This window comes from Nomia melanderi, chromosome 4 (assembly GCF_051020985.1).
Source record: "Nomia melanderi isolate GNS246 chromosome 4, iyNomMela1, whole genome shotgun sequence".
Lineage (NCBI taxonomy): Eukaryota > Metazoa > Arthropoda > Insecta > Hymenoptera > Halictidae > Nomia > Nomia melanderi.
Window position 1 is genome coordinate 11364177 of NC_135002.1, and position 27123 is coordinate 11391299.

Consider the following 27123-nt stretch of genomic DNA (forward strand, 5'->3'; position numbering starts at 1 on the left):
GACGAATGGGAAAGTCGAGATACCATTGGTCGAAAATGAGACTAAACTATGGAATCCAAGTTTAGAAAGTGCAAAAGTTGGTTTCAGACGGCCAGAATGGCCAGGATGGCAAGGGGTAGCCATTGGGCTTAGGACTGATGGGACTCCAGGTCGAGGTCTCATCGGGACGGAGGCTTCATCCGGCTGACGAATGGGAAAGTCGGGATACCATTGGTCGAAAATGAGACTAAACTATGGAATCCAAGTTTAGAAAGTGCAAAAGGTGGTTTCAGACGGCCAGAATGGCCAGGATGGCAAGGGGTAGCCATTGGGCTTAGCACTGATGGGACTCCAGGTCGAGGTCTCATCGGGACGGAGGCTTCATCCGGCTGACGAATGGGAAAGTCGAGATACCATTGGTCGAAAATGAGACTAAACTATGGAATCCAAGTTTAGAAAGTGCAAAAGTTGGTTTCAGACGGCCAGAATGGCCAGGATGGCAAGGGGTAGCCATTGGGCTTAGGACTGATGGGACTCCAGGTCGAGGTCTCATCGGGACGGAGGCTTCATCCGGCTGACGAATGGGAAAGTCGGGATACCATTGGTCGAAAATGAGACTAAACTATGGAATCCAAGTTTAGAAAGTACAAAAGGTGGTTTCAGACGGCCAGAATGGCCAGGATGGCAAGGGGTGGCCATTGGGTTTAGCACTGATGGGACTCCTGGTCGAGGTCTCATCGGGACGGAGGCTCCATCCGGCTGACGAATGGGAAAGTCGGGATACCATTGGTCGAATATGAGACTAAACTATGGAATCCAAGTTTAGAAAGTGCAAAAATTGGTTTCAGACGGCCAGAATGGCCAGGATGGCAAGGGGTAGCCATTGTGCTTAGGACTGATGGGACTCCAGGTCGAGGTCTCATCGGGACGGAGGCTTCATCCGGCTGACGAATGGGAAAGTCGGGATACCATTGGTCGAAAATGAGACTAAACTATGGAATCCAAGTTTAGAAAGTGCAAAAGTTGGTTTCAGACGGCCAGAATGGCCAGGATGGCAAGGGGTAGCCATTGGGCTTAGCACTGATGGGACTCCAGGTCGAGGTCTCATCGGGACGGAGGCTTCATCCGGCTGACGAATGGGAAAGTCGAGATACCATTGGTCGAAAATGAGACTAAACTATGGAATCCAAGTTTAGAAAGTGCAAAAGTTGGTTTCAGACGGCCAGAATGGCCAGGATGGCAAGGCGTAGCCATTGGGCTTAGGACTGATGGGACTCCAGGTCGAGGTCTCATCGGGACGGAGGCTTCATCCGGCTGACGAATGGGAAAGTCGGGATACCATTGGTCGAAAATGAGACTAAACTATGGAATCCAAGTTTAGAAAGTGCAAAAGGTGGTTTCAGACGGCCAGAATGGCCAGGATGGCAAGGGGTAGCCATTGGGTTTAGCACTGATGGGACTCCTGGTCGAGGTCTCATCGGGACGGAGGCTCCATCCGGCTGACGAATGGGAAAGTCGGGATACCATTGGTCGAATATGAGACTAAACTATGGAATCCAAGTTTAGAAAGTGCAAGAATTGGTTTCAGACGGCCAGAATGGCCAGGATGGCAAGGGGTAGCCATTGGGCTTAGGACTGATGGGACTCCTGGTCGAGGTCTCATCGGGACGGAGGCTCCATCCGGCTGACGAATGGGAAAGTCGGGATACCATTGGTCGAATATGAGACTAAACTATGGAATCCAAGTTTAGAAAGTGCAAAAGTTGGTTTCAGACGGCCAGAATGGCCAGGATGGCAAGGGGTAGCCATTGGGCTTAGGACTGATGGGACTCCAGGTCGAGGTCTCATCGGGACGGAGGCTTCATCCGGCTGACGAATGGGAAAGTCGGGATACCATTGGTCGAAAATGAGACTAAACTATGGAATCCAAGTTTAGAAAGTGCAAAAGTTGGTTTCAGACGGCCAGAATGTCCAGGATGGCAAGGGGTAGCCATTGGGCTTAGCACTGATGGGACTCCAGGTCGAGGTCTCATCGGGACGGAGGCTTCATCCGGCTGACGAATGGGAAAGTCGAGATACCATTGGTCGAAAATGAGACTAAACTATGGAATCCAAGTTTAGAAAGTGCAAAAGTTGGTTTCAGACGGCCAGAATGGCCAGGATGGCAAGGGGTAGCCATTGGGCTTAGGACTGATGGGACTCCAGGTCGAGGTCTCATCGGGACGGAGGCTTCATCCGGCTGACGAATGGGAAAGTCGGGATACCATTGGTCGAAAATGAGACTAAACTATGGAATCCAAGTTTAGAAAGTGCAAAAGGTGGTTTCAGACGGCCAGAATGGCCAGGATGGCAAGGGGTAGCCATTGGGCTTAGCACTGATGGGACTCCAGGTCGAGGTCTCATCGGGACGGAGGCTTCATCCGGCTGACGAATGGGAAAGTCGAGATACCATTGGTCGAAAATGAGACTAAACTATGGAATCCAAGTTTAGAAAGTGCAAAAGTTGGTTTCAGACGGCCAGAATGGCCAGGATGGCAAGGGGTAGCCATTGGGCTTAGGACTGATGGGACTCCAGGTCGAGGTCTCATCGGGACGGAGGCTTCATCCGGCTGACGAATGGGAAAGTCGGGATACCATTGGTCGAAAATGAGACTAAACTATGGAATCCAAGTTTAGAAAGTGCAAAAGGTGGTTTCAGACGGCCAGAATGGCCAGGATGGCAAGGGGTAGCCATTGGGTTTAGCACTGATGGGACTCCTGGTCGAGGTCTCATCGGGACGGAGGCTCCATCCGGCTGACGAATGGGAAAGTCGGGATACCATTGGTCGAATATGAGACTAAACTATGGAATCCTAGTTTAGAAAGTGCAAAAGTTGGTTTCAGACGGCCAGAATGTCCAGGATGGCAAGGGGTAGCCATTGGGCTTAGCACTGATGGGACTCCAGGTCGAGGTCTCATCGGGACGGAGGCTTCATCCGGCTGACGAATGGGAAAGTCGAGATACCATTGGTCGAAAATGAGACTAAACTATGGAATCCAAGTTTAGAAAGTGCAAAAGTTGGTTTCAGACGGCCAGAATGGCCAGGATGGCAAGGGGTAGCCATTGGGCTTAGGACTGATGGGACTCCAGGTCGAGGTCTCATCGGCACGGAGGCTTCATCCGGCTGACGAATGGGAAAGTCGGGATACCATTGGTCGAAAATGAGACTAAACTATGGAATCCAAGTTTAGAAAGTGCAAAAGGTGGTTTTAGACGGCCAGAATGGCCAGGTTGGCAAGGGGTAGCCATTGGGTTTAGCACTGATGGGACTCCTGGTCGAGGTCTCATCGGGACGGAGGCTCCATCCGGCTGACGAATGGGAAAGTCGGGATACCATTGGTCGAATATGAGACTAAACTATGGAATCCAAGTTTAGAAAGTGCAAAAATTGGTTTCAGACGGCCAGAATGGCCAGGATGGCAAGGGGTAGCCATTGGGCTTAGGACTGATGGGACTCCAGGTCGAGGTCTCATCGGGACGGAGGCTTCATCCGGCTGACGAATGGGAAAGTCGGGATACCATTGGTCGAAAATGAGACTAAACTATGGAATCCAAGTTTAGAAAGTGCAATAGGTGGTTTCAGACGGCCAGAATGGCCAGGATGGCAAGGGGTAGCCATTGGGTTTAGCACTGATGGGACTCCTGGTCGAGGTCTCATCGGGACGGAGGCTCCATCCGGCTGACGAATGGGAAAGTCGGGATACCATTGGTCGAATATGAGACTAAACTATGGAATCCAAGTTTAGAAAGTGCAAAAGTTGGTTTCAGACGGCCAGAATGTCCAGGATGGCAAGGGGTAGCCATTGGGCTTAGCACTGATGGGACTCCAGGTCGAGGTCTCATCGGGACGGAGGCTTCATCCGGCTGACGAATGGGAAAGTCGAGATACCATTGGTCGAAAATGAGACTAAACTATGGAATCCAAGTTTAGAAAGTGCAAAAGTTGGTTTCAGACGGCCAGAATGGCCAGGATGGCAAGGGGTAGCCATTGGGCTTAGGACTGATGGGACTCCAGGTCGAGGTCTCATCGGGACGGAGGCTTCATCCGGCTGACGAATGGGAAAGTCGGGATACCATTGGTCGAAAATGAGACTAAACTATGGAATCCAAGTTTAGAAAGTGCAAAAGGTGGTTTCAGACGGCCAGAATGGCCAGGATGGCAAGGGGTAGCCATTGGGCTTAGCACTGATGGGACTCCAGGTCGAGGTCTCATCGGGACGGAGGCTTCATCCGGCTGACGAATGGGAAAGTCGAGATACCATTGGTCGAAAATGAGACTAAACTATGGAATCCAAGTTTAGAAAGTGCAAAAGTTGGTTTCAGACGGCCAGAATGGCCAGGATGGCAAGGGGTAGCCATTGGGCTTAGGACTGATGGGACTCCAGGTCGAGGTCTCATCGGGACGGAGGCTTCATCCGGCTGACGAATGGGAAAGTCGGGATACCATTGGTCGAAAATGAGACTAAACTATGGAATCCAAGTTTAGAAAGTGCAAAAGGTGGTTTCAGACGGCCAGAATGGCCAGGATGGCAAGGGGTAGCCATTGGGTTTAGCACTGATGGGACTCCTGGTCGAGGTCTCATCGGGACGGAGGCTCCATCCGGCTGACGAATGGGAAAGTCGGGATACCATTGGTCGAATATGAGACTAAACTATGGAATCCAAGTTTAGAAAGTGCAAAAATTGGTTTCAGACGGCCAGAATGGCCAGGATGGCAAGGGGTAGCCATTGTGCTTAGGACTGATGGGACTCCAGGTCGAGGTCTCATCGGGACGGAGGCTTCATCCGGCTGACGAATGGGAAAGTCGGGATACCATTGGTCGAAAATGAGACTAAACTATGGAATCCAAGTTTAGAAAGTGCAAAAGGTGGTTTCAGACGGCCAGAATGGCCAGGATGGCAAGGGGTAGCCATTGGGTTTAGCACTGATGGGACTCCTGGTCGAGGTCTCATCGGGACGGAGGCTCCATCCGGCTGACGAATGGGAAAGTCGGGATACCATTGGTCGAATATGAGACTAAACTATGGAATCCAAGTTTAGAAAGTGCAAAAATTGGTTTCAGACGGCCAGAATGGCCAGGATGGCAAGGGGTAGCCATTGGGCTTAGGACTGATGGGACTCCAGGTCGAGGTCTCATCGGGACGGAGGCTTCATCCGGCTGACGAATGGGAAAGTCGGGATACCATTGGTCGAAAATGAGACTAAACTATGGAATCCAAGTTTAGAAAGTGCAAAAGTTGGTTTCAGACGGCCAGAATGGCCAGGATGGCAAGGGGTAGCCATTGGGCTTAGGACTGATGGGACTCCAGGTCGAGGTCTCATCGGGACGGAGGCTTCATCCGGCTGACGAATGGGAAAGTCGGGATACCATTGGTCGAAAATGAGACTAAACTATGGAATCCAAGTTTAGAAAGTGCAAAAGTTGGTTTCAGACGGCCAGAATGGCCAGGATGGCAAGGGGTAGCCATTGGGCTTAGCACTGATGGGACTCCAGGTCGAGGTCTCATCGGGACGGAGGCTTCATCCGGCTTACGAATGGGAAAGTCGGGATACCATTGGTCGAAAATGAGACTAAACTATGGAATCCAAGTTTAGAAAGTGCAAAAGGTGGTTTCAGACGGCCAGAATGGCCAGGATGGCAAGGGGTAGCCATTGGGTTTAGCACTGATGGGACTCCAGGTCGAGGTCTCATCGGGACGGAGGCTTCATCCAGGTGAGTTATGGGACAGTCGGGATGCCTTTACTTGAAAAAGGAAGTATACTACAAAATCCAAGTTTTCAAAGTAAAAAAATTGGATTCCATCCACCAGAATAGCCGGATTTGTTCGAAGTGCGGTTGCAAGTTTCATAAATTCGAATCGGTCATGAAAAACGATAAAATGAAGAGTTAACTTCCGACCGTTGTTAAAATACACGTGGGGGATGGAGTGTTGTTGGAGGAGAATGGAAATGATTTGACACGTGGGAAATACGATTTCACGCGTACATGGTATGCACGGGGTTGCAATTACCCGGAATTTACAATGCCAATGACAACATATATTTTCGGTGCCGGGGACCTGAATACTTGCACCTAAATTGCCCGATATAACTCCCAGACGCTTCGGCTGCACACTCAACTTCATCAGTAACAAATTAGCATTGTACTCCCCACATTTCTATAGAAGTTTGTAAGCGGCTAATTGCATCGCAGCTTTTATTCAAGTAGTTTCTAAGCGACCCTGCGCTCTTCGAAGTTGACGAAAAACCGAAGCAAAGCGGCTTTCCGAATATTTCTTTACATCTATAACGGGAAATTCGTTAAAAACGAATGTCTCATACTTTCGAAAACCATAAAAGTGGAGCAGATTTATCACTGAACGTACTGATACTTTGTATGTACTTATTCCTACCGCAAACCAAAACGAAAGAAAGCGCAGAATTTTCGATTAAATAGAAATCGGTGAGTTGATTGGACATTTAGTGTTAAAAAGACAAAGAAAAAGGGAATCAAAAAGATCATTATACAAAATATACAAAGTTACATTCCCTTGCATCAACGAATACAGTTTGTCCCTTAAATATGAAACAATATGATTTTCCTGGAACTACACAATTGATCTGCAACGAAGTATGCAATAAAAAAATAGGTTGAAGCTTTTTAAATTTTTCCTAGACTAATTTTAATTCCTTAATTTTGTAATTCTCGAATGTAAATGTCAAACTACAGATTCTCAATCGCGCGTTTAATTAGCGAAGAGTTTAATTGTAGGAAGCAAAGAATGTTATTAAACGCTCCGATTATTCCTTGCTGGCGGTACCCAATTTCCAGTAAAAAGTTATTAAATTTCGTACGTGATTGCCTCTACGATGATTCTTCCTAAACGCAATCATAAAATCCTTTTAATTCGAGGAGGAGAATCGTATCACCGGTGAAATTCCATCTTTCAAATTTAAGGTGGAGCTCTCACTTAACAGTTCCCATTCCCACGCGACGAATTTATTCCCCGGCTTTGAATCCGACATTTATTTCCCGTCCCCTTTGCTTTTTCGCCGGAATATTACGTTACTAATCGCAAGAAAAATGAATCTCGGCGCGAAACGAATTGGAGGGACGGCCACGGTGACGGAGAAACGATCGCGAGGCGGCCGTCTGCGGTAGAGGAATGCTCAAATTCGAGATAGCAGTCGTAAAACGGTAAACAGAAGGCGATGGAGCGACCAACACATTTGCATGTACAATCGAAAGTTACTCGAGGCGGGCTCTAGAGTCCGTGACACTTCCGTGTTGCAATTGTTATTGCGTCATGTGAGCGTTGCATTAAACAATACGTTATTAGGTTGAGCAAAAAGTCTATTCCCGTCGACTTCGGCTATCAGTTGTCTAGGTACAAATACTTTAGCTTGAATTTTCACAAAATAATTATTCCTAGGAGATCACCTGACACATTGACTGATACGAAAAACACCAGCGTTTTAGGGATCACTTATTCCTTTGCAGCAAAGATAAGAAGAAACAATTATTAAATATTTGCTACCACAATTCTTACGTTACACTGTTATCTAGTTCTTTACGATATTGAATATTTTTATTCTACGTCAGTTTTATGAATTATAATTTAAGTCATTTCGAAGCTCCGGTCCCGTGGAACCATTGCGGCAGCGGAAGTGTTAATGGAGAGGCTGAGGAACTCAGTTGATTGATCAATTTTCATTTTTTCTCAGTCAATTTTCTTTTGCTTTTACTTTCTGATTTCTGATATTTTCAATCATTAATTTTCTAATCATTAATACGGTTATAAGTAATCAATCAAAATTATGAAACTATGAATTAAAAAGGCACCTCTGGCCCCTGTGCCGTTCTGCCCGACAAGTCATCTCCGAACTATAGATTGCCAATTCCGAAAACTATTCTGAAGAGTTGCATCGTCTAAAAACTAAGAAAATTTTATTTATAGAATATTAGATAATTTTTTTAATAAATAAGCACACAAATGAAGGATGCTTGTAATTTGTATATCTATTACTAAATCAAATTATTTAGTAATTTCTCTATTAATAATTGTAAAAAATTGAGTAGTGTTCATTTTGACCGTATCTACATAACTTAATAAAATCTTATCTTCTCTCTTGTAGAACTAATCGTTTTAGCAAATGAATAACTCAATTATCGAGTGGTTGTTTCTCAATTGTGTTCATACGTTTTACAGTAACAATTAAATATATCGTTCTATGATCAATTTTAACATAGATAAAATTGTTGGAGTTAATTCTAGAACACGTTTATATTGTGAAGACAGGCGCAGATAGTCCAAAAGTGTAGCAAGAAAGAGCACTGATGAGTTTATCGATATATTATAAAGCATGATTGCGTTTGAGTCTTCTAATTAGGTATACGCGAGGCAGTTTGCGTCATGTTGGGATTTCGATGATTCAAGGAGCGCACAAACTATTTAATTGAGAAATCATACACAGTGTCTAACACTAATGAAATACTGATCAATACGCCAAATAGTAAATTAGCAGAACGCGATAATACTCTTTAAACGAACACGTATATGCCCGTACGAATATTTCACAATTAATTACCGAATGAAACCAATAGCGCGCTTCGTTGTCCACTTTCATCTTTAATTTACTACGAAACACTCGGAAAGGATTGACAGCGGGATTCGCGAAGTCATTACTCCGTAAACAGAAGTCTCGTGAATAATTTCGTGTTTTCAATTTTCTAGAAACCCCGGTGCAACGTTACAGAAGACGACACGACGCAAACTTTCAGGCAGTCCATGCTCCGGAAAATGGCACGGAAGTTTCCGCTGGTACGTCCCATTTCACGGAAATAAATTATTCTTTTTCTCTTAAGAATCTCCGTCGTACCCGATACAATTGGATCGAATTCTTCTCGAAATTGATGCATTCCCGAATGTTTCTAATATCGATTTCGTCGACACAATGTGTCATACAATTACAATTACTTTTAAACAGCGATACTCTTGGTATCGATTTATTATTTTTCGATATAACGCAGAATAAAAATGCATCACAGATTCTATCGTTGTTCTAACAGGAAGAGAACAGTTTTTAGGAAATAAACACACGGTTATGTTCGAAGAATAAAAAAGAAGTAAATGTACGATAGCAAGTTTTAATACGATTCGCGATAATAATTTTGGTATTAATCAAAATCATGGATATATGTTATTTAATCGAACAAATATAGCTAGAATGTTTCTGCGTATGGAATGTTCTACGAATTTTAGAATCTAATTTCCGGCAAGCGCGGTTTAAATGTCAGGCGGTCGAGTGCATGGCAACGTGGGTATACGTTTGTACACAAGAAACATGTGTGGGTGTACTCTCTTATGCATGGAACAATTAACGGTAGATGTCCAATATAATTATACAGTTGGCAATGTATATGTACTAATCTTACAACGTTTTACATTCCAAAATTCTACTGTTATTTTCTCGGTTCTATTAGAGTTAATTAGCAAAATTACGCGATACTTTAAATATAAATCATTATCATTGCGTTATTAATTTGATTCTTTCATATCACCAAATGAAAGTATCAGTAATTATAATAAATACAAGTCGTTATATTATTAGATTTTATTTCGTTATTAGTAAAAATATGCATGTTCCCTGTTAAATGGTTAAATTCGATGAAACAGCGAAGAAGTTAATCATCGTGAGTGGCTCATCCCATCGAGGTGATTGTTCTCGTAAGATCAAAAATAAAGTGGAAAAATTCATGTATCGTTATTGAAATTTCAATTCCTTCGTGTTCTGCATATTCTGGCGGCGTTCGAATAAAAATTTCACAGTGTCCTTGTACATTTCCGGGTTTAAGGAATATGTATACACATTCCTTTACATTTGTGTCTCGTGAATAATCTAAACACATCTTAGAACAGAGGATATTAACAGAGAAGGAAAAGGATCGGCTATATAGGTTATTCTCGTAGTACACTGTAGATTTTGAAGGAAATGCCTTGAAAATTTCCGGCGGAAAAACGTACGAAATTTACTATATTACTGTTCAGTCATTCTTTCGTGCCATTACAGAAATTGTAACAGTAATATGAAGAACAGCGAGGCAACAAATTTCATTTAAACGTTTAACGCTTCGTTTAACCCTTTGACGCTTAACTCCTTTGAAATAGAAATTCTAAAGTTCATTCAACCAGGTTAATTAAGGAAACATAAATTTTCATCGTTTCAATAATATTATTTGCAACGTGCTCATACGTAATATTGTTTAAGGCCTGCGAAGTTCAGTGACTGTTTCTATCGAAGCACACTTCAACCTCGCATTCTTCGCGGTTACAACGAACGCGACGAGGGTTCGCCCTTGAACTACAATTGGTGCACCTCACTTCTGTCCCATGAATCTGCATATTATATGCAGCTTGACCGGTCCGTTCTTCAACTGGAACGCCTGCCTAACACGCAATTATCGTTTCCATTGACTACCATTGTATAATATTAATAACTGCTATCAACACGTTACAGACACGAAAAACTTGAATGTTCTACATAACATATTATTTGGCAGCAAAGGTAAATATAAAAACAATTACCAATTATTTATCATCACAATCCTTACATTACACTATTACCAACTTACTTACATTATTAAACAGTTTTATCCAACATCAATCGTCTTGTACATTATAATTCTCAGTTCTACCATGACAGTCAACGTATTAATAACCAGAAAAGATGAAAAAGCCGCGTGAGTCCCGAAGCATCTGTCTTACAAAAGTTAACACTAAAACTACCAAACAGTTGAACTGTCTTTCTTTAATTTCTTTGCAGAAACTCTAAAAGTAGATACACTGACATTTCGACTAACTTATGATCCATTTGCGTACTATCAGAAATAGTTTCTTCAATCATTTCTGAGAATCATTTGTTATCTTTTCAATAATTGTAAAAGAAGACATCAAGGACAGGTCATTGTGACTCATCTGGTAGCTTTAGTGTTAAACAATTGAATCCATAAACAAAACATAGCAACAGACTCGTACTGTCCCACTAGCCTGATAGCTAATGAGTCATGACCTAATCCAGACCACTTGATAGTGGTACACGAGCTACAGCTCTGGTTGGCTGTCATCGGTGACCCCCAACGGCGCCAGGGAAAAGTCGGAGCGCCGGTCATCGGTAACCCCCGTGGCATTTAACGCGTTAAAACCCAGCGACTACTCCCGTGGAAGGAAAACTCTCGCGGCAACGACACGTCCGTAGATTTTATCTACGACTGGCTGTTGAACAACGCGCGCAACACGGTATTCCACGTTACGCTTACGAGCTCTCTCCGTTAAAGCCGGCGCGCGGCACACGTGCGCCGAATGCGAGCGGACTCGTAAATACACTCCGTGCGGATTAACACGCGGCCGTCACGTGGCACGTGTGTGTCCCGGCCACCCCTTCTCTCCCAACCCCCTTTTCTGTCACTCTTTCGCTCGCCACCCGTCGCACCCCGGAGAAGGGAATCCCAAAAAGAGCAACCGCGCTCTGAGTTATGTTGCTGGACCGAAAACACGGCAAGCACGAACGTCACCGTCGCGATGTGCTCTTCGGTGCCCGGGTTGAACCCTTTGACGACGGATGTCGACGAACTTTCGTAACTGGGATCGAAGGCTGCGAGTAAATCATAGTGTCGATCGATCAACGAAAGATTGGCACGTAGTTTCCTTCTTTGCTAGCACAGTGGAGCCATAATTGACTATGTCCCTATTTTCCATATTGTCCACTCTTTGTGAAATTGGAACTTAATAATTTGCACTCCTAGATTGCACCTGGGAATATTTATCGAATTTGATGAATCTTGAAAAATTTGTTCTCGAGTCTAGGAGTAGACTGTCTTCCAATTGAATCTCGATTAAATAATTTCTTAATTGCCCCAGATCACTGCTCTTAAGGATATTAGACATGAATGTTGACCAGTGAGGTTAACTCTCTTAGCGTTTATAGTTAGCCGTGGTTTATCAAAGTGGTGATGTATCGAAACCTAGTCCAGACCTAACTCGGAACATTCAAATCTTCGTACTCCATTCTATATTCACAGAAAATCAACAGAACAGTTTCTCAGCGTTTGCCTATAGCTGATATTCTAAAGCTTCCACCAGTTAAATAACTATTGCTAACTTTGTTAGAGGACCAATACAACTTTCTAAACAAATGTACATCTGAGTTGAAGATTAATTCATGACCCAGAACGATTGTTATAATTCAATGTTCCCTGATGAAGGTTTTGGACACTGTAAAAAATCTTCATCCGCAAAGGACTAATGGCGTTCATTGTCCAACTCTGTGTTGGTAGCTACCAGTAAGCACCATGACAAGTAGCACAATGTATATTTTGGTGAATATGGACTGATACCTTCGGCTAGGTACGCTAATCTTTATGTTCGCACGCGTACATGGTATGAATCAACAGCGTGTACATATTACGATCTGATGCATGGGAAGTAGCGGCAGAGAACATCGTGCATCACGCGTGGTGCACGGGACGGTGAACGTGTTAATACGGTATCCGTAATGCAACCGTAATGCATCAACATATCCATTTCTTTCTACCTTTCTCGCTCCTCTTTCTTCCAGCTCTTATCGAGCGAGATAGCGGGCGAAAACATTAACGACAACGAGCGGGCCGGGCAACGCGAACACGCAGAAACCGATGCGCCCAGACGTTAACAGGACGTGATATAAATAAGGATTTGTATGTGACTCGTGTGTCCTGCCTTGATGTACGATTATGACAGCGTAGTTAGAATTCTTGCGTCGGGCTTTATTAGGACAGTCACGTTTTCCACTCGACGCGCGTCGATTTAACGCTGAAACTGCCGAATATCGAGGACGATTGATACGGAATTTGTTACAGGCTGTGAGAGTGTAGTTATTTTGTTAGGTAATCGTGGGAGATTAATTGTAATATGTAAAATAGAGTATCGATTTCTTTTATGATTTTTATTGTAATCGTGTTTGTGATTTTAATAATTACGAAGGCGAAAGGATGAAAACGATGAAACGGCAAAAGGTAATTTACGTTGACATTTTGTGCTATTTTTATTTTATTAGTTTATGTTTGTTTAATATCGAATGGACAATTTGTTGCAAAGACTTTTCAATTGAATGTAAGAAGTATGAGTATTCTTTGAATTGGTTGAAATGATATTATTTTGCAATTGATTTTATTAAATTAATCTGTCTGTATCTTTTCCCAATATTCAGATTGCTAATAATCAATATTGATTTAATTAATTATCCGTGAATTCAGTGGTAAGTATAATTATATTTTAAAATATTTACGAATTGATATATGAATTAAATATGAGATACGAGTATTAAAGATAAATTCTTAGTGATATGAATAATCGAGACTTTCATCCAGCACTTACACAGCGAAATAACAATAAAATTGTATCTAAGGTGAATAAACGATAGCCATTCAAGAAACACCAACGAAGTGTACCTACTTCATAGGGTCGAGGCTAAGTCGTTCATGGAAACGTACCTGCCCCGATTATTACAGACGACTGAATTTCCGTTGGAACGATACATGAACGCAGAGGGATTTTAGATCCAGAATGGGTGCTTCAAGAGCAAATCCGGTTATCCAGAAGTGCGACTGCATATTTTATAGCTTGCATAATCAAGACCAAAAAATGAAAGGATATCTCTACATTTCTTTCCATAAAACCCACATACAGGAGGTGGCGATAAAAAGAACCAGTCTCAATAAAAGTAAAAAGTAATTTTCTGTAAAAGGCTAGTATTATCTCATTTCAATATTTAAACTATGAATTTCACATGTTATCAAATAATATAATTAGAATCAAATAATCGCAGTCAATAATTCTCACGAATATGAATTACATTTTCAAAATCATATGGGATTTAAAGTGTCTGTTATTTCACTGAAAAACAAAATCATGAATTCCATTTGTTAAGAATACATTCGATACAATGAACTAATTAACGACAATGATTGCCTAGTAATAACTCGTCTAATCTCGTTAAAAAAGAAACGAAAAATGGAACGTTGAATTCCAATGTTCAAAGACAAAATCAACGCGCCCAGATAACAATCAACATTTTCGAAGTAAATAAATTCACAGAAACCAACCCCTGGTATCGGGCGAACAGTGGATTTCGAGGTCAACGAACACGATAAAATAGCATCTCGCGGCATCCATTCATCGCGCCGCGTAAATGAAGAGCGAGTTACCGCCCGTGAACTCGATTTTCGGCGGAACGAGCCCTCATTTGTATACAAGTGCTTCATTACCACGCCCGGCGAAACGATTCTGCCACCGGTAACGCGAGATGACAGGGATCACGCTCGAGAAATCCAAAAAAATGACCGAGAAAGAGACAGAAAAAAAAGCAGAAAAAAAACGACAAAAAAGATGCCCTCCAACTCGAACGGCGAAGAAAACATGAAAAAGAAAAAAAGGAAAGACGAGAGAGCATAAAACCAGTCGAGTGGTGTTCCAGTCCCTCGGCCGCTTAGCGGCCTACCTGTGGCTTTTTCACCCTCGTTTACCCCTTTAATTCGCGACCCTTGGATTATCAGGCACTCCAGGTTCAAAGTTCGTCGCTTACACGATCTCGACTTACCTAGGCTGCATGTTGGGTCACTCCATCAGCACCGCGAAACTGGCCCGATCCTCCCCTTGCGTTTTCCCTTCGGAAACGAGAACCGTCCCGGAATCCTTGGACGGTTAAAGGTCGATGCGACTCGCCGATAATCACTTGGAGAACCGCACTCGCGGACACCAATTTGGGTGTAGAAACCGTGAGACACTTTTCTTTTCTCTACCGTGTGTGTGCGTGCGTGTGTATACAGATTCAGCGATCAAACAAGGTTCGAAGTTTAATGGAAGAGGACAGCACCCTGATTTCAGCTCGATACACAGTTAAACGGAGGTAAACGACGGTGGCGCCAATTTCCAAGGTCGCTCGGAGAGCAAGGTCAATGTACTTCCGGCACTGATCGGCACCAAGATCTCTCTACTCCCACTCTGCCGGTAGGGATCGCGAGTGCTTCCGTATCGAGCTGTTCTCTAAACGCGGGACGGAAGATCCGGAGGAACCAATCCCGGCGAAACTGGGCACGGGTTTACGCGAACGCGGCTGACACGGAGCCCAATCGGCTCCACGGTCCACCACTCACTGACAACAGTCCCTTCGTGACACTTGCCGCTTCCTTCCCGATTTTTCTCCCTCCTATCCTTCTCCTACTCCGCCGCGGTCGGCTACGTCTACCGCTAGACAGTTGTTGATGCTGATCTAGTCCCTGACAGTCTCCTTTCTATTGTTTTTATTTATTTTTTTTTATTCAAGCTGCTATTTGTTTCTTTTTTTGTTTGGTGCGATAATGACAGCCACCGCGTTGGCAGACGCAGCACCGTGTTCTCGATTACCGTAATGGTCGTCAAGATGGTCAGTCGTTGGGGGTGGAAGTGGAGCTAATCGGTGGTCTCCATGGTTAAGCCGAGCGACACCGTGTTCTGCGTGGGTTTCGAGCCGGTGACGAGAGGCGTCGATGGCGGCCGATTCAAATTCGCTCCCCACGTGGCGGCGACGGCGTCGTCCTTACGACTGCCGCCGACACGACGCCCGACGCCGGCCAATGCGTCGCCATCTTCCGGCCGCCGGTCAAATCTGTTTTAGTGAATTCGCCATTGCTACGGGGATCGCTCGAGATACCAATTCTTCTTTTTGTTTGTTCGCGCGTTTTCCAGCTGCCCATCTCCTTTTTCCCAATACAGGTAGAATGATGAAACTGATTGGACCCTTAGCGCGCTATTTCCTTTGCGATCAACCTCGCCTAACCAGTTTTGTCATTGATAATTTGCAAGAAACCGGAGGAAATTTGCTGCTCATCGTGAGTGCAAATGCACGTTGAATCCTTAGTTTCTTATAGAAAATTATTTGGAATCGAATGGGTTTGGTGAGCGGGAATTAAGAGACAAGGGATTGAATATTGTGCTGGAACGTTAATGTTTATGGAAAATGTGAAGAACATCTTTTTTTGTTGAAGGTTTTCGTTTGATAATTGATGATCATCGTATTGGGAAGAAAACTTGAAAAATCGATGGTAATCAGTAACACAAATTCCTATGTTTACGAATAAAATGGGGGAAGAGGAATTCGAGATAGTAATGTAGGTCTCGCAATATATCATTCTGACAGTTGTAATCAGTATTGAACTGAAGAATAAGAATACAGTGGAGGTATAAATAGCTCCAGCGTGTTACGTTAAGTATTAAGCTCCATACAAATATGTATGCATGAATAAACGAAGTAGTGACGAAATGAGAGCAGGAAAATATTTATTGCTGTCATGTGCCGTAAAAATTTGAATTCAATACAATACCATCTCTCTTAAACGATGAATTGCAATGTCCTTAATTGAATACAGAACTATATTTTCATTTTACATAGGTTTGACTTCAAATAATTCAACATAGTCAATAAAACAACGTGAAGGCGATAATTATTTAATTTTGTTACATCAAAAGCATTGCATCCGCTGATAGCGCTAGAATCGACATGAACAAAAGGTCAAATAAATTGATAACTGTAATTAGCTGTCGTGATAAAGACACCGAATCAGCATATCAACCTGTTGATAATAATATCAGAGCGGGTCGAATGTGTTACGAATGTATTACGAATGTGGTACGACATATATTATTGCCTGGTTGATGGATTACTCACCCAGACGATCATCTTTCCAGGAGGAACAGATATTTAAAACCGACCGTGACAGGTTCAAACCGATACAGAGAATTGCATTGAAATATTTTATAACGGAGACGCATTTCACTCCCTCATTCACCATCTTCTCTTTTAGCCGCTTCGATCATAATATTGTTCTTTGTGAAAAAAAGATAAGTCTCGACTCGATCGAATTACGTCAACCTGCATTCACGATAAATTCTGCTTCTACGGAAGCTGATGTAACCGCAGCCGGCAGCTGCTCGACAGACGCCATCATTTTTAATAACGATGCTATGAGTGTCAAGATTTATAAATTACGCGAAAAGTCGTACCGCAAAGAAATGGTAACAAACATTTCCACAAAATATTCTCTCTCTCCCTATTATCAGGGGAAACTTTATTCTGAAATATTGAAGAATACAATGAGTTAATACCCTTATCGAATAACTATTGAATCTTTTGTTAAAATCTATCCATCTGAAGAAAAAAATATCAGCTTTAAAGCAGACATTTAATTGGAAGCCGATGTTCCATTAAACCAGAGATAATTCTATAACGCGTACCTGAAGTAACATTTTTCACTGTTTACTTATATATACTTTATTGCATTTATATTGTATTATATAAAGAATTCTACGAGAACAAAACAATGTACAATCATACAATCGTTGTGGACGAGTCGGTAATATTTTTAAGTACAAGATAAATGCTTCTATTGCTTCTTTTCCGAATTAGATATAGACAAAAATTACCCCTAATTCTTTACTCGATGCTCCATTTGAACAACACGTGCGATTTCGTAGCAACTGAAACTGCGGTAATTCGGGACACCGTCGAAACGAACGTTTAACGTTATTTTACGGTCGCCTCGGCATCGCCTAAACCCGCAGCCGTAATTAAAATCCATTATCGCGTAGCAATTGTATCAGCGAAACAATCAAGCTTGATGAAAACCTTTGTTTCTTTATTCGAACGGACAAAAATGTCAATCCAGTTCCATGAAAGTATCGAAAAGCTTGACGCAGAGGTTTGTTTGCGAACAATATATGCTTATTGCGCGCTTTTATTTATAAACGAAGAAATTTCATCCGCACAAGTACACTTTTATTATCCAACGATAGTGATCCAATCAATTTCTGTTAAACTGCTCTCCAAAATATACAAACCGTACGACGTCTCCTTCTTTCATCATCAAAACTAACGAACGAAACTCAAACTGAACAGAAGCAATGAATTTGTAAACGTTCGAATGATTTCACAAAGCTGTATACATATCTCTCGATCGCCTAATTCCATTCTTAGGTAAACTACTCTGCAAACATTGGTAAGAGAAGCTTGTAAGACGGGACAAAGTGTTTACAAGATCCGGAAACTTTCTCTTGCAGACAGCAATTCATTCATTCAAATATTTAACCATCCATTCGTTTACATTCCTGGTGGTCCGAAGCAAATCTTGAATTACATAATATTCATTTACCGATACATGCTATCTACGATATAACATACGACACAATCGTTTCTCATTCTTTTAAATATCTACCAAACATACCAAAAATTGCATGAAACCCCTTAGATACAAAATATGTCAGGTTTTCGTATGCCATAGAAATCATTGCACTATGAATTGTTTACAAACAAGAAAAGAACAAACTCCAGTCTTCGAATGTTTTCAGAACTGTGAAATATTTAAACAATCCTTTATTTACATAACTTCATCAAACTCTTTCTGCTTTTTGTTTTGCAAACATTCACTGAATACGCTATTCGACTGCTCTCATCGACCTTAACGCAGCCGAAATTCGACTAAGGATTTCGAATTCATGCGTCGCGGGAATGTCAATGAGAATCAACCGGGGTCGTTTCGTTTAGGTTCAACCACGCGTGGTAATTGACGATATTTATGGGCACGCTTTACTTTCGCGTTGTCCCTGGCTGGAATTCTTTGTTGGTAAACGACGCCTGCCTACCTACCTATAATCGACCCATGCGTAATAACAAAGTGAGGTATATTATTAACGGCGAGCACGTTCTGCCAACTGAATAATCGGGCATTATACACATTACAATGCAGTTACGGATCGGTTATTGTTTTATCTCGCGATCGAAGGTCGTAATGACCGCATCGGGGCGCCGGCAAAAGCTGAAACATCTAATTACACGTCGGCTGCAACGCCTCACGTCTGTTTACTTGAAACATTGACACCTCGCTTTGACGGGCAATCGGAATTATTTTATCCCGACTCGGCGAACGCTCCCAGGGCATCATCGATTCGACGACAAGCCAATAGGGGCGATGAGTAATTCGATGCACTCTGGAGCTGCAGCGCAATTTTAATCTTAAAGCTTATTCACGCACGAAAGTTCTTTTATAATCACGCATACCTTTACGAGAAGTTTGTAGAGCTCTAATATATATTGAGATTGAATATATTAATCTCCTTACGCGGGAAACGCTTTATATGAGTCTCCGATGTTTTCGTCGTATCGTATACGATTAACATTCGATCGTTAAGTTCAGACTACAGATCACTCTAATACAATCAAATTTTGTAAAATACCTTACTTCAACGTCTCTCCTCCATCGCAGTACGATAAAACAAAGTTCCACAAATAGAATCGAACCATATCCAAAATAAAATTCCATAAACATAGAGCAACCAAACGTTACCATCCTTCGCAACTTCGGCGAACCGTCACATTTCAACATTCCCTGGCCGAAGTACTACTGTCACATTGGCCGAACCTATTCCACGCAAGAAACAACAATTTCCGACGACAGTCGAGTTATCGAGTGCCACCGAAGCCCGGTTTATCGGCAGCAAAGAAGGCGTCGCTGGGCGCGACAACGTGGACGAATTTTTAATCGCGGGGGAAAGAACCCGATTTTCCCGTCACGTTCGCGATTCGCCAACTGAAATATCGTTCCGAAGAGTTTCAAGCGCACGTAACGGCGCGCGTCCTGTCATCAGAGGATCCGGCCGAGAGAACGAAAGAGAGAGTGGAAGAGGGATAGAGAGTTTCCCAGGCGAATCCTCCTCGGCGACCGGAAATTCATGTGAATCGTCTGCTAGCGACATTTCGCCAGGTGACACTCACGCGAAGCGACAAACGTTTCCCCGGTTCGCTTGACGCCCCGCGGAATTGCCTAGAAATATATAGAGAAAGAGAAGGAGAAGGATATCGCGACGGGTTTGGGTGGTTTGAAGGGGGTGGGGCACCCTTTCTGCGCCGGCGCCCTTCCAACGACACCCGCTCAGTCATTTTACGATTTCAATTAACATCAAGCCACCCTCGCCGAACGAGCCCGTTCCTTTGGTGAATAGGCGAACCCTCCGGTCATTTGCGGCCTTGAATGCACCTGGAATATTCGTAGCCACGCACGTACCGTGCGCTGAAATATTGTCAAACGCACGCGTTCCGCGTCTCGTCGTACGCGTGCACCACGGCACGGCACGGCACAGCACAGCACAGCTTTCCGCCTCGTCTCCCGTCTCTCTCGTAAAATTACGTCGGGAACGCGCTCTACTCGTGCGGCGTGACGCGGACATAGGAGGAGGGGGCACGGACGGCGGACCACGAGGTGTCGATCAACGAAGTCCCAATTTTCGAACCGGACCGAGAACTTCCGAGGACCAACAGGCTTTCCGTCGTTCCCGCGAGCGCCGCTAAAGTGGATCATCGCGATGGTCGGTTTTTACTTTCAAGGTTCCGAAGTTTGTTTCCGATATTATCGTGGCCAGTGTGGCGCGTTGCTTTTGTGAGCAGTGGCCACTGGTCTGCAGCAAAACGGAATGGACATTGAATGTGTAACGTTCAAGGATGAGTATGGGAAAGTGATTTTTAGTAGTATTTTCAGTTTTAGAAGTAGTTTTATCCAAAGGTGTAGCCTATAACTCAAAGCTTCAATAACGAAAAATGGATAAAGGAAATTGGAAAAGGGGGGTTGTAGAAGAAAGTACACTATATACAATATTAACAAAAGAAATTGTATATAGTAAAGCACAGAAAAGTTATAAAAACAAGTTTGTGTATCGTTTGGAAAAATGGGTCAAATGATGAAATTGGCAAGCCAAAAATTTGGTTTCAAAGAAGTTTCGTCTATAATAGCTATAAGGATTAATATGCGTTCGTATGAAAGGAAGAAGTAATTTGATGGAGTACGTGATTGCCATTTAACGCGCATCGAAGGTACAAAGTAACGCAACTCGCTCCAACGAAGGTACTTATGCATGTCACGGCACGATCACCGATCGCAGTGAACATGTTAAACGGGGATTCTAACCGGAAAGCCGAATCAGATTCGGTACTAGGTAACCAACTATAACCTATATATCGTGGACTACCAGCTAGTAGATGACGTACAGTAACCTGGTTTACCCGGTGAGAGCGCGTTACAACGCTACCATTAAGACCCGGCGATTGCAGCCACTACTTAACCTGCGTGAAAATCCGGGATACGAAACGCGAGGTTACAGGAATCCCCCGTAACTAAGGATCCAGTGATCCAACGTATACAAACTTTTATTTGCAGCGAATCAATTTAGGTCGGATTATAAGTGAAGTTGGAAACATACACGGTTTACGACAGGTGCAAAATAATTTGTGTAATTATTCGGTTTGTATAGTGATGATAATCCATAATAATCGTAATGCAATAGGATTAAGTGTTTAACCTACATTAGTATTTTAGAATAATGTATAACAATCGACATTTATAGGACTTCTAGGTGGAGTTTTCGTTGTTTCCAACAATCATCTGTAACGTGAATTTTTTTTAAGAAAAGGTTTTTTTAAGAAAAATCTTACAATAACATGCTTTTGAATTTTTATTTATCTTACGTTTCTCTCTTTCTTTCAATAATTATAATTTTATACCATGTATCACTTGTAACTTACTATAAACGTATTAGTTTGTCCATAAAATCATTTTGGAAACATTGATTTATACGAGTCAATATTTTCATGTTTGTAAATGCTTAATCAATTACATATATTGGATGTTATATGCGAATATGCTTCAAAGAGAAACAGAAATCACGCTGCCCGCATACCTGAATTATAGATTGCGAGTAATGTGATGAATTTCCATATCTAACGTGTTCAGGGTTGACTTTTAAATTGCTGTATGCCGTGCATGGAGTCCAGTTAGAAAATGCTCACCGCGCCGTTCCCTTCTTTTCACTTGTCTTTCAACCAGCTAACTAGATAGCTAAATGAACCGACGTAAATCACCGACTGGTTAATTGAGTCCACTGGAAACCTGTTTTACATCCGAGAACGCTTCCGTCGCGAGTGTTTTATGCGCGGGTGGAATGTCTCCCTGGATCGATCTGCTGTCATTCCAGAAGAAAAAAATGACATTGCCTGTTAATTAATGAAAAATTGACGCAATCGATATGTGAAACAGTTTACCACTCAGAGCTTCTGAAATTTATATTATTTATTACTCATTAAATTTTGTGTATAATATATAATATATTATAATTTGTGTAATTTATGATATTTTAGTGTAAAAGCTGTACTGGTGTTAATGAAGAAATATGAATAAATGTGAATGTTAACCTATCTTGATGATCTAAGAAATACTTACTTTCCATTCACCTCCCTGGGTCTCGTTTACAGCAATCTCCATGTGTTGAGACCTGGAAACTAGCACTGTCGCCGATAGAAATTCTTTATCTTTATTTATCTCTCTTTTAATCAGAGACTTCTTCTCTATTTTTCACATTTTAGAATCAAAGACTTCTGATTGAGCGAGTGACTGTGACACCGTCCATGGCAAAACGTCCAAATTGGTAGAAAACGTTACATATGTGGGAGTTCACGTGGTGTTTCTATTTGTTATTAATTATTGTTTAACTTCACATTTTAAAATCGTTCGGTTAATATACGTGATATTCTTTTTGTAAATAGTTAGTTAGAAACAAGACGTCATAGAAGCTGGTCAATAAAAATATTTCAACATAATAATTTACTGAATATTGTAAATAAACATATTAAATAAAGATACATGCCACAGAATAGTTAAGTGATACCGACAGAGTACTGATAGGTAACAGGGACCAACAGAGTACTGATAGGTATGAGATACCGACAGAGTACTGATAGGTATGAGATACCGACAGAGTACCGATGGAAACGAGATACCAACCGAGTACTTATGGGTAAGAGATACTGACTGAGTAGTGATGGATGAAGAATAGTGGCGCCACCAGTTGATTTTTGTTAATACATTATTCCCTTGTTTTATTTCATCAAACGAAGATGGAAAAGAATGACCGGACTATTGTATTTTATTGTATTTTATTAATTTATTTATTTATTTATTTATTTATTTATTTATGTATTTGTTTATTTATTTACTTATTTATTTATTTTATTTCTTTTTGCTATGTATATCTATGTATTTTAGCTACGCTACTTATTTATTTTTATTTACATTTATTAATTTATCTAATTGATATGGCGAAGGACCGGGCACCTGATGACCCGAAACCGGCTATACTAGTTATAAATTATTCCTACAATTATCTACCAAATTTTGCCTACGCATGTATCTATTTGACTATGTTGTTTCGTTTTGTTGTTTATTTATTTATTTATTTATATATCTATTATTGATCACTATGTTTATTTATATGTTTATGTTTATGTTTATGTTTATTTATTTATTTATTTATTTAAAAAATTTATATAGATACATTAATAGTTGAGTATAGCCGTGCTCAAATAGCTAGCGAAACTGAAAAACCCGCATATGTTAAAATTAAGTATATATATAGGTCACCTTCGCCGTAAAGGCGTAATACTGTACCTACCCCCGGCCGAACAATGTAAGGTCGGGGGAACATTTCTTGAAAATAAACGCCTTTATTCAATACATGCTATGTATTGTTATTGTCTCGCGCCAAATGTATTCGTTCCCGCCAAATATATTCGTTCCCGCCATACGCAACAGCTATGTGGATTTCGCTATACAGTAGTTCCAGCATTTTCCCAAGGGTGGCGCTATCGGTGATATTCATTAGCCAATGTGTCGATAATGTCAGTTTATATTTGTTGATAAAGGCAATATCTATTTGTTATTAATTACCGTTTAACTTCTAATTTTTAAATTCTTTTGTTAATATTTGTGATATTCTTTTTGTAAATAGCTAATTAGAAACTAGCCGTCATAGAAGCTGGCCAATAAAAATATTTCAAATTAAATTGGAATTTCCAGAGCAACTGTTTCGACTCCTATAACATCACGAGTACCAGGTTCCTAGCAACTGACGTAGGTACCTATAAAGGGGGCAACTTTTTGTTAGGAGAGTGTCACTGCAGTGTCTGCAGGCACCGATTTGGACACCCTTGTACCAGCAGACTCTAACTGAATCTGTAGAGGCGTAAGGGCAATCTACTCAACACCTACGTAAAAGTAACTAGAGTAAATCTCTAAAATATGTTACTAAGTTAAGTTACTTATATTAAATATAAGCTAGTTCATAAGTTGGTAACTTGTGAGGCCCCGAGGTATTAAAAAAAGAATGTTACGCGTCCCACACTCTCAATTTCTCACTAGTCAGCATAGGAGCAGAAAAGAAATATACATATAATAAAAATAAAGCACGTCGTTCATGTCGTTCCCGAAATTTTCACTACAGACGAGATATAAAATAAACATAATACGCAATGTAAAATTTTGTCACGCGATTTGGGGGTTCCAAGACCTTACTATTTTCGTATCACGCCCTGTCATATCGACATAGGCTGGTTTTGAATGACAGCGCTATAGTGATAGGAATTAGAATAAAAAATATTGGAACATAAACTTAAGATACGTAGAGCCGTTGCAGGTTATAGTTATTTTTGAGTAGGTCTTCGGGGGTCTCAAGATCCCCGTGCCATTTCCATGTGGCACTTGACGTTACTGATAATACAAAATTTTAAACTTGTTAGCAGGAATCGAATTAGCTGTATACTTCATTTTCACTACGAGCGTGTCATGATTTAACGACAACAAATATAAGAAAGTGAGTACATTTAAACAATGGAAGTAGTATTTATTTAATAGAACTTCACGACAATGCAGTGTTTATTAATTCACAAACGTAAATATTTTTATAGATACATTTACTGCATAAATTATAGCTACAAAATTTATAAAATTTAAGTATGTACAAATAAATAAATAAAACATGTGTTCTTTTTTATTTTTTTATCTCGATATTACTTTTTTCTATATACTCATAATTTCTTATAGACAGTAATATAAAAAACAAGTATGAAGTAGAATTATGAGATAAAATTACAACAAAGAATTACGACGAAAAAATTGTTAGAAATAAGGAATCCCACGGTGAATGATTGATAACTTCTTTCTTGAAATTAAATCTAACGCATAGAGATTTTACTATTCTAAAATCAATCGATGCCTGATAAGTCAATGACGATTTAATTACTAAAGTTTATGAAAATCTATAATTATCGAAACAAACTTTCCTAGAAGACAAAAGAATGTTACCTTGTTTATTGATAATTCTGATACACTCAACAAAACACGGAAGCTTTATTCCATCTTGTTGGAATGCAGTTCTTTTTGCATATTCAAATTCGCAAACATGTAAAATATGCAATCTAATGGTCACTGTGTTCCAACAATTAATTATTGATTTGTTCGATTTCCTCGGTCTTTTCTCAGTATACAGGGTGTATCGGAATAACATGTGTAAGTGGGGAGAAGCTTATTTTTCATAAAAAAATAAGAAAAAGATATAGAATATTTTTGTATATTATATTTTTCTAAATATTATCAATATAATATTACTATATAATTTAATACGATATAATGTGATGACACGCTACTATAGCATTAAGTACTATAGGGGTTAAGGCTGAAGAGCTGAAAGTAAAGCGCACTGATGACAATTAACAACGAAAGTACAAAATGAAGTGTTTTTTTTTTCAAATTTTTGACTGGTCATTCGAAATTTCTGAAACTAAGGAGATTCTTTTTAATTAAATAATATTTTCTATTATTAACACTTGCTGCACTCCTAGCTTTGAATAAGTCAGATATAATACCAGATAGGGTATATTTGTTTACAAATTGTCATCCGCGTAAAAGATGACGATAAAGTGAAAATTAAAATTGACAAAAGTGCGGTAGAGACTTTGTTTACAAATTATTAATAAATAAAATTTCGTGGGGGGGGTTCCTCTTCAGAAATGTCTGCAGAATCCAATGGTGCGCAGCAAATTCGTGCTGGCCAACCCACTTTTCGTAGAAATGTAACAGAAGTGCAGAAGAAGTACCTTTTTTTAAACTTTGATCACCGTTTACAAACATTTAATGATACTCAAAATTCAAAATTTGTATAGTTACGTGATCAGGCAAGTCTCCTTTATTTTTTGCGACAAATTTTAACTGCCTATCGTTTTTAGTTTTCACGTAACACTTGGTTTTCTGAAAAATTCGACCGTTTTTACAAAATCCCAGTTTTTTCGAAAACTGGACCTGACCCAGCAATTTGGTTTTCGGATTCGTATTTAGGGTAAGGAACTCTATAAGAATTACATAGTGACTATTGCAAAAACTAACGTAGGTCAAAATTTGTTCCACAGTGTAATTGTTCACCTTTATGATTCACACACTGACTCACATGCGCTATTATTGACGAGTCATTATGGTTATGGGGGGATTTTAGTTGTTAATAATTCGAAAACAAAACGCAATTTCATCGCTCTCAATTTCTAAAGCTGCAGATACACTAGCAAGTAATTTGTGTAATTGTAATTGTAATTGTAATTATAATTGTAATTATAATTGTAATTGTAATTTTAATAAATGTGCGTAATAGTAATTTCCTAATAACGGCTTGCAAAACTGTTTACAGTTCTATGTTATTTGGTTTTATTACTATTGCAAGTAAACTGAACTTCTAGCTAGCAATCTCAGATGCATTTGTTTACAGACGTCATAAAAGTCGCTATCAAAACAAATTTCGCAAGTTTTTCGCTAGTATACCTGCACCTTTAGTCGAATTCCTGTAGCCGATCAATTCATTTCTTGTATTTGAACATCCTGCATAACGACGAGCACTCATTACAAATCAATGCTAAAGCGAACGATGGTTGAACGTTATCTCCAACTCGTCCCCATTCAAACAATTTTAACGTACAACTCGAAACCGTGAAACGAATTATCAGATTGTGTATTACTAGAATTTGATCGATTAATTTCACGTCCACATTCGTTCTAATCAGGCCAATCTCGCAAGAAAAGAACTGATAATTTCATTGCATTTTACTAAAAAAAATATAAATATGGAATCTTAATCTTTCATTGACGATTTTCAGTGACTTATCTATTTATAAAATATAAATGGGTCTTCCAAGT

The 27123-nt window shown here is 40.8% G+C and overlaps 1 protein-coding gene across 6 annotated transcripts in view; it reads right to left on the reverse strand.

Moving 5' to 3' along the window:
• Mp (collagen XV/XVIII-type protein multiplexin) overlaps positions 1 to 16771 on the reverse strand; it is a 393214-nt gene extending 376443 nt beyond the window's left edge. For 2 of the 6 annotated variants that reach the window (XM_076366515.1, XM_076366514.1), the window contains exons 1-2: positions 16740 to 16771; positions 14634 to 15680 (exon numbers count right to left, since the gene is read on the reverse strand). In XM_076366515.1, coding sequence (XP_076222630.1) covers positions 14634 to 14644 — 11 coding nt within the window. In that variant the 5' untranslated portion in view covers positions 14645 to 15680; positions 16740 to 16771. The remainder of the gene's footprint in view (positions 1 to 14633; positions 15681 to 16739) is intronic. The other 4 variants (XM_076366511.1, XM_076366512.1, XM_076366513.1 and 1 more) reach the window with 4 other exon arrangements.
• Positions 16772 to 27123: the final 10352 nt, after the last annotated feature.